At 34.2% G+C, this 10,959-nt stretch overlaps 1 protein-coding gene across 1 annotated transcript; it reads right to left on the reverse strand.

Annotated features, from left to right (window-relative positions):
- Nucleotides 1-357: 357 nt before the first annotated feature.
- Nucleotides 358-9,394, reverse strand: LOC132515428 (protein piccolo-like). Its single transcript, XM_060141849.1, has 5 exons — nt 9,219-9,394; nt 5,234-5,327; nt 3,930-4,001; nt 2,162-2,342; nt 358-569 (listed from the first exon to the last, which is right to left on the reverse strand). The coding sequence occupies exons 1-5, from the start codon at nt 9,392-9,394 to the stop codon at nt 358-360; spliced, it is 735 nt and encodes a 244-aa protein (XP_059997832.1).
- Between the last annotated feature and the right edge of the window lie 1,565 nt (nt 9,395-10,959).

Here is a 10,959-nt window from a genome sequence, read left to right on the forward strand (position 1 = left end):
GAAAACTGGCAGCCACTTGTGCTTATAATTCCTGTATTCTAAAGGATATTTAAGTGCACACAAAAAGGACACACAACATAGTTTTGCCTGCACACATCACAGACACAGCTACCAAATACTATGAGCCAGGTTGGATGGATGGTGGAGACAAAGGAGAAACAGCCAGTTTTATTTCGTTCTATGTAAATTAAAACAAAAAAGAACTAAATGAGAGACAGCATATTTATGTATCTATACTGTTCTTACACAAAGGGACAGAGAACAGAGGGAGCAGGGAAAGCACAAAACAAAGCAAATGGGGAAGGACAGCAGGAAAGAAAGGCAACAGATGAACATTAAGCTGCCATGCTGAGGAATTTATTTGCGTCTTTTACTTGGTTGAAGGCGGAGTTGTTGCACTGCGGCTTTGGCAGCGGCTATAGCAGCCCCTGCATCTTCCAGGTGGGTCTGAGTGACGCTGGTTTTGCTTTGACCGCGAGATGGTCCATGAGAGCGGAGATGGCCTTTGGATGAGGATTTCGAGCTACCGGGACTACTATGGGATTTCTCAATGGTGGGAACCTGCATTTCTGGTTACAAAAGGGTAAAACATGAGTTAAAGTTGCTCCAGCGTTCCTCCTGTCAAGCTGGGTCTCACATAATTTGAAACCGCCTAAGATTTATGTTAATTCTGTTTCTTTTTTGGCGCGTTTATTCAACTGCTCACCATACAGCAGTGTGATTCAACATTTGGGAGAATTTTTGGGAGAAAAGGCAAGAGGATGATAATCTTGAGAAGAGAGATTTGAGAAGAGGAATGAATACATTCTAAGTAGTCTCATATAAATGAATATATTAACTTATAGTTTCACCAAGCAACTCTGCTAATTCTAGTAGGGACCAGGTAAGAAACAATAGGCTGACACTGCCACAGGAGGAGTTTTAAGTAAAATTCCTGGAGGAAGGTGTGTGAGTCACTGGGATACATGGAAGTGGAGACTATTATATCATCATCTCAGGTGATTTTAGAGAATGTATATATAAGATCACACATTTACTGTGGTAGTCATAGAGAGAGAGGTCTTTATACTAATCATCTTCCAGAATGTTAATTAGTGCAGAGTTGATCTGGCTAAGTGGAATCCAGAAATGATCTATACAACTCATAAGTAATCTATAGCACTTATTGTAGTCAGTGGTTTATTGTATCAACTCAGTGGCCTCCTGGACGTGACCTCAGTTTTTCATCTCCTAGAACACTTGCATTTCCAATCCATATTGTAAAGAACCACTTTTCAATTTGCTGTACTTCCTGAGAATTGGCGAAAAGGAATACTCAGATCCAATATAAAAATTTTTATTTAATATTTATAAATAGCTCAGCATATCCTGGAAACATACTACATGGTTCCCTCATACAGGCAGTAACTCATTTTATGATGAAGATTACTGTTGTGTTGTAGGATAACTGGTTATTGAACCTCCCAAAGGAAAAGCTCATTCCAATGGGAAAGCTGTGCATATTGCCAAACCCAATGTACGATGCTGCAATTTAAAAATAATAATAGTAGTTAAAAAAAATCATAGAATTAATTTGAATGCACCATTTAGGAAAGGTTTAAGTAATTTTCAGCATACCAACTGTTTTGATGACATGAGGAAAATGTTTTTGATATAATTAAAAAGCAGAATGCAAAACTGTTTTGTCCATATATTACATATATGATTTATGAGTAAGAATATGCATATAAAAATAGGGATTTAAACAGAAGAAACATGCATAAATGGTAATGATGATTATGTCTAGTCAATGAATTGTTGAGGATTTTTATGTTTTCTTTATGAAATACCCCAACATATTTTATAAAATCATATTAACCTAGATTTTGAGAGTAGAAAAAGACCCAATAGCTCATATAACCCAACCTCCTCCATTTTATAGTTTGAAAAACAGAGAACCAGAGAGGTGAAGATCACAAAGGCATCAACCTAATTATGAGCTGATCTGAGACTAAAGCCCATTTCTCCTGATTCCATATCCATTATCTTTGCATGATATTATATTAAATATTTCCCAATATAATACTTTTCAAAAGATATTAAATATACAGGCACTCATATTCAAGAAGATACTGAGTGAACAAACAGACAAAAGTTTTTTTCTACTTGAAATATCTCCTACCCTTGGATAGATCAGGGAAGATACCATGGCTTCTACTCTTGATGACAGACGGCTTTGGGGACTGTTGGCTGCTTTGACTGGAATAGGGCTTGCCATGATCAATGCTTTCAGTCTGTTCTTTGAGAGGATACCACCTAGGCATGTTATCGAGGTGAGATGTGTTAGATAAATCAATCAATACCTCAAAAAAAGTGCAATAAGTGAATAAAATTTATGGGTTAAGCTGTAATTCATTTGTTGTTTTTTTCTGTGATCTGAAATTTATTCAAGGACATAAGTCAAAGGATATAGTATAACCTTTAGGATGATGAGGTCGTCCTCATTTTTCTTCACCCATGATACTGAGACTGTCTTGTGCATACCAGACGCTGTAAAAACGTTTGGTTAAATCGAACTGTATGACATCTCTATTAATTAAATTATTTGGAGATGATGCAAAAAGGTAGAGTCACAAGTCAACCTCTTTATGAAATAAAGTCTTCTTTTGTTAAATGGACACGTTATATTCTTAAACTGGGCTAGTGCTTTTTTTGCAGATTGTTTGATTTTAGTTACAAGAGGGAAAAAATGAAAAAGAATGGCTAATTTTCAATTACTAACTTATTCCCTCTATTTTAAAACATACTTTAGTTCACATTTGAAACAGAGATATTACCAACAGTTTACAATAAGAAAGCACTGTGTCATGGTTTAATTGGCAACATGTTTTCTTTCTTAGTGGTACATAAACAATGGTGCATTTTACAGTAGTTGGCATCTTAAATTTGAGCAGATATTAAAAAATAAAACCACACAATGGATATATGCTTTAGGTTCGTGAGAACAATAAATTATAAGGACTTCAATAAATCAGCTTTTTGAAATAGGACAATAAATCAGATATAACCGTACTCTAGAGTAGTCCTGCCTAAGACCAAGATTAGTCCAAGTGGCTATACCGCATGGAGCCTGCAGGTGAAGTTCAAATGATCTAGTTTTGATGGGAAAGAGGTACAGAGTGTAGGAACCAAACAAGACCTCATGTCACCTAGACTACTCAACTGTTTTCTATTGTCTCTATCAAAAGGATATTGTATTTTCTAGGTGTTATATATTTTTAGAGATTTATTTTTTAACATTAATTCATAACTTCTGCTTTAAGCAAAGATCACTAAACAAAATATGTATTTTTGGAATATGATAGATGAAAAATATCACAGAATCTGACCATCCTGCCACACATTTCATAATTAGGTTACACTCCTTGTGAATTTATAAAAAGTGTTTTTACTGTTTTCTCCTACTTCTAGTTTTGCTTCTTAAAATATTTTGAGATTTTTTTGTGGAACACTTAAAAGAAATAAGAATGTAAAATGTCATATCAAGTCATTCATACGTGCAATGAGGAATAGCAATTAAATAACCTGAAAATGCATTTGAAAAAAATCCAGCTCATTTTATATTACAATAAATTTATCTCAAATCTTTTACATAATTATTTGGATTCACAGCACGATTATATAACTTTCAATCAAAACAATTAATATTTCATCTTGCAAATTAATTATAAAGTACATCAGGTGGTAAAGTGAAAATTATTTCTCCAGGTGCTATTCATCTATTCAAAGAGTCATTCGTAAATAAATTCTATCCACCAAAGAATTTTATCCAGAAACAGTTATCTTATACACTTAAGAAATATGCTTTCCATAAAGAGTTAATTGATGGTTTATAATGGTTTATAATGGTTTATAATGAAGCAAATAAAAAAAGGAAACCATAGGCTCACCTCACCAAGAAAATCATTGGAAGAAAATCTATCATAATCCCAGACTGTCATCTCCAATGTTTTCTTCTTGAGCTACAGTTCAAATCAAAATGTCATTAAACCTCATTTCTCATCATAAATTTTCATTATACTCATATAATAGACTCATTTATATTTTCATTCCTTGAACTCTTTTCGCTTATGTAAAAATACTTTAAGTTTATATAAAACTGTATACTTATATTCAATATTATGTAAACTGTCAATCATTTTGTGGTCCAACCAAGTATTTGATCATAAGATACCTCACTATTTTTCAAGAAAAAAAGGTGATTTTCACTTATTTCCTGTTATTCTACCCTGCCCATTATTAAAAGTACCAAGCAGAATCTACATATACTCTTTAAATACATGAAATTCATAGGTTGCAAAAATGTCTAGGTTATTCAAAGTATTTGGATTATAGTTTTTTGTTTCAGTAAATTGCCAAAACACATTAGTAGCACTGTCTTATTTCTGCTGGTGAAATTTAACTTATTTTAAATTCAAGAACCCAGATTATAATTTATATCCAGCTTCAATTTCATAGTCAAATTAGAAATCTTCCAAAGGATAAATTAGAAACCTCATTTTGAAAGACAACTCATTTGTAAATTGTTTTCATGGATGTCTTCTTCCTATTCTATTTGTATTCTTTTCTCTCTGAATTCATCTTTATAAACCATCAGTTATTTTCTATTATTGATACAAAGTTATGACATGAAGACTTTCAGAAACACATTGATGCAATTTTGCTTAGAGTCATCTATTTGTTGTGATAATCCTTTACACTCGTCTTCTTCATGCTTTCTTCCGTACAGTTTAGTTGCACCATGCCAGATCTGTAGGAAGCCTCAATTTAGAAAAGAGATGATCCCTAAATTGTTGCCAGGAGGGGTAATTCATTTCAGTGCATCTCAATCTTATTTTTTCTTTGTTTATGAAAGTCAAAATACAGCTATTTGGAAAATATTTTCCCTCAAAATATGATAAATAGAGCCCAGTCTATTGAAATATTTAATTTTGAAATAATCAGTGGAAAATGTCCCACTAGTCTTATTCATTTTGTTTATTTTTTAGCTGTTTTGTCAAAATGTGCACATTTTCTTTCACTGTATCTTCGAACTGCACCCAGTTCCTTTTACTGGCTATATTTTTTTTTGTTTGTATGGAAAAATTGATATGAATCACAATCTTTCAATAACTCTGTCATCACTATTTTTTTTTTGTCATCACTATTTTTATATTAGCCTGAATCTGTCATATAGAAAATAATCATTGCATACCTGTTCCATGGAGATACTTTTATAAATTACTGTTTGATTCCACTCAGGATTAAGACTTTTCTGAACATATTTAGTCCTTCTCTTGTACTCAGCACTGAATTGGAAAAAAAGAATTACCCTGATTATTTACCTTGACCGATGACTTCATAGTCAACCTGAAGGGCATGCAGACTTTTAAAGGTATTTTGTTTTGAATCACCTTGTAATCGTCTCATCATACTCATGTCTTAAACTGTATTTTAAGTTGAATGCACAATGACAATTTAAAAATATCTTGGATGCCTTTAGTTTTACTTTCCCTAAGGTATTTTTTTTAAAGAAAAGCTTTTAGGTGTTCTAACTAGAATACAATTTTAGAAATCTTAATCTCTCCTGAATGTGTGAGATAATTACATGAACTATACAGTAACATCAACATCTTCATGTCCTATAAATAATTTGATATTTAACTTTCCAATAGTTTTGCAACTGATCATGTCAGCAAAGCCAAATGGTCTTTCAATTCATTTTTTTCTATAGAAAACTGAAATAACTGTACTAACTGAGGAAAGGATGAAAAATGGCTGTTGCTATAGCTGAGATTCCATGAACATTTGTTACCTTATTTATTTATTTATTTATTTTGCGGTACGTGGGCCTCTCACTGTTGTGGCCTCTCCTGTTGCGGAGCACAGGCTCCGGACACGCAGGCTTAGCGGCCATGGCTCACTGGCCCAGCCGCTTCGCGGCATGTGGGATCCTCCCGGACCAGGGCACGAACCCGCGTCCCCTGCATCGGCAGGCGGACTCTCAACCACTGCGCCACCAGGGAAGCCTGTGTTACCTTATATTTATAGTAGATTTTAACACTCTTGGTAAAGCAGAATACTTACTTATGAAATAAACTTAATTAAATACAAATTCTTGGTTTATGTCAATAGCTTATGTTACAAATGATGAACCAAATCAAAACTTTTCCTCATTCATTATAACTTGGGGCATTTCACTTTATCCTTGACTCTTCCATGCCCTCTGATCACCAGTTAGAAGCTTATACCTTACACGTTTAAGCATAACTTATTTTCAAGACTTATTCTAATTAAGTCTGACCAAACATTTATAACTGGCATCAACCAGCTAATAGGGTTGGAATTATTGCCATTTGCTATGAGCCAATGGTGCCCACATACACAAAGCTTTTCTCTAACACTCACTGGCTTTTTCCAAATTTTCTGCCTAGAAAACAAATCTACTTGTTTGGGGTCCATTCACATGCCTGGACTTCATAAACTGCCTTACCCTAAAGGTACTGCATCCTGACCCTGGACCTGTAGTTCTATTCCCAACTGTCGGCAGACTAACTCTTGTTATATTCCTGGTCTCAAGCATTGCCAAATTCTGGAATACCTACTATTGTTCCCCAGATGCTAATTTACTTATTCATTCTAGATAAAACTATTAAGAATCAAGCTCCAGTTCACCACTCACTTTTAGAGACGGGTCTACAGCCAAGTATCTTTTTTTCTCCCTCTGGCTTTATTCTCTTTCTTATCAGACATACACAAGGGCAATAATTTCCAACACTGACTGCATATTAGGATCACTTTGGGATCTGAGTTCCAAGGGTTGTAGGTTGGGCAACTAGCTGGGCACCCACATCCCCCTGCCCTTCACCCCCAAGGAGAGTCTTACTTAACAGGTCTGGGGTGAGGCTTGAGCATCAGAATTTTAAAAATGATCTAGGTAAATCTAAAGTATTGCCAAGATTGAGAACCGCTGAGCTCATGTCTCCTAAGACCTCACGTTTCAGCCACTGTGAACTGAATCCAATTTAAGAAATGAAGCAGCACTAGTCTCATTTGTAACCAACCTATCTGAATGTACAAAACAAGAGAGTAGGATTTGACAATTTTGTCATTCGGCACAAAGTGCAAATAATTCTGGGGAAATGTATAGGCAATGATTCAAAGACACAGGAACTTTCATAGACTGTGGACAGAAAGTATACATTTGTACATATACTTTTTAGGTAAATTTGTCTATGTCCAGTGAAGTTTATGCACTCAAGTACCCAGAAAATTCCACTTTGACTTAACTCCACTTCTACTTTAGAGAAATTCTCCCACATGTACAAAAGGAATTTGTTAAAGAACATTCATTGCAACATTGTTTCTAATAGTGTGTTAATAATATAATAAATAAATACATTATGATATATTTATTCAATGAAATTTAAGCAGCAGTTAAATTAAACGAAATACACCTTCATTTATCAAGATAGATAAATCTTAAAAAAAATCTTGAGCAAATAATTTGCAGAAGAAAACCCATAGTAAGTTATCATGATATAAAGTTAAAATTACATGAAATAATACTGTAAATTATTTATGTCTACTTGTATATATGTATGACAAACATTAACATCATAAGACAGCTTGGGAATTGTAGACGTTAAACTCTATTTTGTGGTTATCTCAGGACGACAGGGGAATGGTTTCAGAGGACTTCAGGGGTACCTGTAATATATATATATTTTTAAAAAAATATGAAGCCAATATAGCAAAATGTTACGATTTGGTAAAATTGGATAGCAAGAACACAAGTATTTGTGACAGTATTTTCTATAATTTTCAGTAAGTTTAAAATATTTTATAACAAAATTCAAAACTATTTTAGCAAATTATGTCCTTTTATGCTTTATGATTTTGATTCTTTAAATTAATGACATAAGAAGAATGAATATGACCACTTTTAAGTTAATAGCCAACTTTGGTTGCTACTGTAGAATTCATGGCTATTCCTGTAGTAGGTATACTAAGAAAAAAACACATTGTGTAGTATGAGCTTTAAAGTTTCTATCTGTTTTGGACTTAATTATCCAAGTGGTGAGATCATGGGAAAAATATATTAGGGATAAGATTCATAATACAGTGAACAGTGGTAAAATTGTTATTTTTTTCAAATTCTGAAAAATTGAATGCACAAAATTTTAAAATAAGATTGAAGATGGAAATTAATGTCAAATGCAAACTCATGTATTTTTACTAAAATTCTATATATGTCAGTATATATTAAAATAGCCTGAACTATTGAAATGCCTTCAAAAAGATGTATTAGTCAACATATTTTCTTAATTTATAAATATTAATAATTGTTATATTTCACATGCATAGTCATTTTTCACCCATATGTAGCAAAATTATTGAATGCCAACTCTGCACCAGGAATTACGCTCTATCAAAACGTACAGCTGCAAAACTCTTAATTGTACTGACATACCATTATGTCATGAGAAGCACTTTATAAAGTAAGCACATTGAAATAATAACAGCTAACATTTATGAAATGCTTTTTCACAGGCAGAGTTCTAAGTGTTTTTCATGTGTTACATTATTTAACCCTCAAAGCAATTCTATGAGTCCAGTACTATTTATTATCCGATTTTATAGCTGATAAGAACTGAAGCTCAGAGGAATTCAGGCATGTTGGCAAGGTTGCATAGTTATTAATTCATAGGACCAGGTTTCAAACACAGGGAAACTAATTTCTTGCTCTGAAACATGGGCTATATGAACTCAATTGATTAGGCCCATCATAAAATTTCTTAATTGCAGGTTTCAGTAGCTGAAGTGTCTAGTTTGTCTTCTTTATTTTACAGTCAAAAACTGTACACTTCAAATTAAATATGTTTTATATATATAACATAAATTATTTATAGTGTGTGTATATATACACATATCAAAAATGAGGACAGGTTTAGAGTTGCCTAGGGAAATATTGAATGGTATATCCTAAGACTAAGAGAGTGCTGTGGAACAACTAAGGATAATTATTAAAAATTTACTTTTCCTCAGATACACTCACATATAACCCCAATTAGTTGGGAAAAATCTAGATGTTCACTTTACTAGGTTATCTTAATCTTACTAATAAGTTTGAATCTCTAGTTCTCTCAAGACTCAAGGTCTGTGCCCTTTGCCTTTCGGGTTAACGAGGGTAAACACACCTTTCTCCTGATCCTGCCTCTACCAGCCCTGGTTGACCTGTGTAAATGCCAATGAGATCCTTTGTAATGTAAAGGATCACTTGCAACCACTTTGCAATGTACACTTGAATTTCCTGACACGCAGAGATGGCCACACAAAGCTCTTCCTTCAAGAACCCTTGTTTGATAGCTACCATGTACTGACCATCTTGGGCATGATGTCAATGGGCTGTGTTCCCACTTTACACAATTGAAAACTCCACAGTGCTCATCGCCATATCAAAATCTGTGGATGTACAAGTTGAAGGTGGCCAGGTAAGCAGAGGGATTCTTGAATGTGAGCTGAAATCCAGGCTGAGAAATAAGTGGAGTTCCTTTTCCTTTCCTACCGTGTCTGGTAAACACACTACAATCCCTCATGGGAAGATTGCAATAATGACATTATTTTAGGACAATTAAGCCATATGTAATAATCAGAGAAGTTTTTTTATAAGGGAAAATAAAAAGTCAAGTAATCAAGATGGAACATGGTGCTTATCAAACAAAAGTCTAGGGACTTCCCCGGTGGTCCAGTGGTTAAGACTTTGCCTTCCAATGCAGGAGGTGCGGGTTCGGTCCCTGGTCGGGGAACTAAGATCCTACATGCCGTGGGGGTGCGGCCAAAAACTTAAAAAAAAAAATCTAAACCTTTATTTCCTTAAAGTTTTGACTAATTTCTTTTATCATTCTTTCTCTTTTTTATTATTGGACAATCATTTTCTCATAGGTAGATATGATTTTAAGGCTGGCAGAAAAAGGTACTTAAAATTCAATTACCCTCTCCTAAACCAGCAGAATAAAAACAGTTCTCTGAGTTTCTCTGTAAAAAAAATTGAGAAAGAAGAATGGAATATAATGGCTTGTTTGTTCTTAACTTTCATAGATTTATCTAAAGTACTGAAGGTCTTCATATATGTATGTGTGTGTGTGTGTGTGTGTGTGTGTGTGTGTGTGTGTGTGTGTAGTTTTCTCAAAATTACTCCTCTGAATATGTTGCCTTTAATTTAGAAAGAAGCACAGAGCATATCCCATTTTATAAGCTCTGTTTCTCTGTGTGCAATAGTGCATTTATGGGCTGTCACTTGATTGTCCTCTGTGCTCCCTGAGGTCTGACACTATGGCTGTGTTCTCAATGCCAACCCCAGCACAGAGTCTGGAGCAGTCTGCGCTAAATAAATGGTTTTTGGATGGATCTTTAAAACATGTTTGTAATTCTCTTTTTCCTTTAAAATCTATTGAAATAAAATGTTTGGGCCTTCAAATTGTAAACACATACAACACCTGAATCTGCTTTACATTCTTTCCAGAGGAAATAGTTTGAGATGCTAATGAGGGTGTTTAGAGAAAGTCCAGCCAGGAATTAGGTTTCCAGGTATCATGATAGCAAAAATCAGCTTCAGCCATGGCAAAATTTCACTAGTGGGAAAAAATCTGTACCCTGTCCAACAGTGTAATGAGAGAAAACCACAACGAAATCCTTCAGATATGCTCATTTCCATTTCTTAATTATCCAGGGACAAGTTTTGAGTTCATGGACTCTTCAGGCTATTTCCTTGTCTTTCTTTCACCTCATCTCAGCTGACATTTGAACTGTCAGAGCTTATGAGTATCTTGATTAAAGGATGGCAAGAGGAAATGAAAGGAGACAAGAAAACTGGACCAGTGAAATTCTTTTAGCTAACAGGACATTTTTAAAAAAAATTTTAAGAATGAAGAACGTATT

This window comes from Lagenorhynchus albirostris, chromosome 2 (genome assembly GCF_949774975.1).
Source record: "Lagenorhynchus albirostris chromosome 2, mLagAlb1.1, whole genome shotgun sequence".
Lineage (NCBI taxonomy): Eukaryota > Metazoa > Chordata > Mammalia > Artiodactyla > Delphinidae > Lagenorhynchus > Lagenorhynchus albirostris.

Excerpts from the sequence above, each read along its gene's own strand:
- LOC132515428 (XM_060141849.1), bottom strand. The coding sequence starts at position 9,394 with ATGGTAGCTATCAAACAAGGGTTCTTGAAGGAAGAGCTTTGTGTGGCC. Across the intron at positions 5,328-9,218 it reads GAGGCAGGATCAGGAGAAAG|TGCTGAGTACAAGAGAAGGA; the intron begins GTGTGTTTACCC and ends TTTCCAATTCAG. Across the intron at positions 570-2,161 it reads CTTCCCTGATCTATCCAAGG|AAATGCAGGTTCCCACCATT; the intron begins GTAGGAGATATT and ends TTTTGTAACCAG.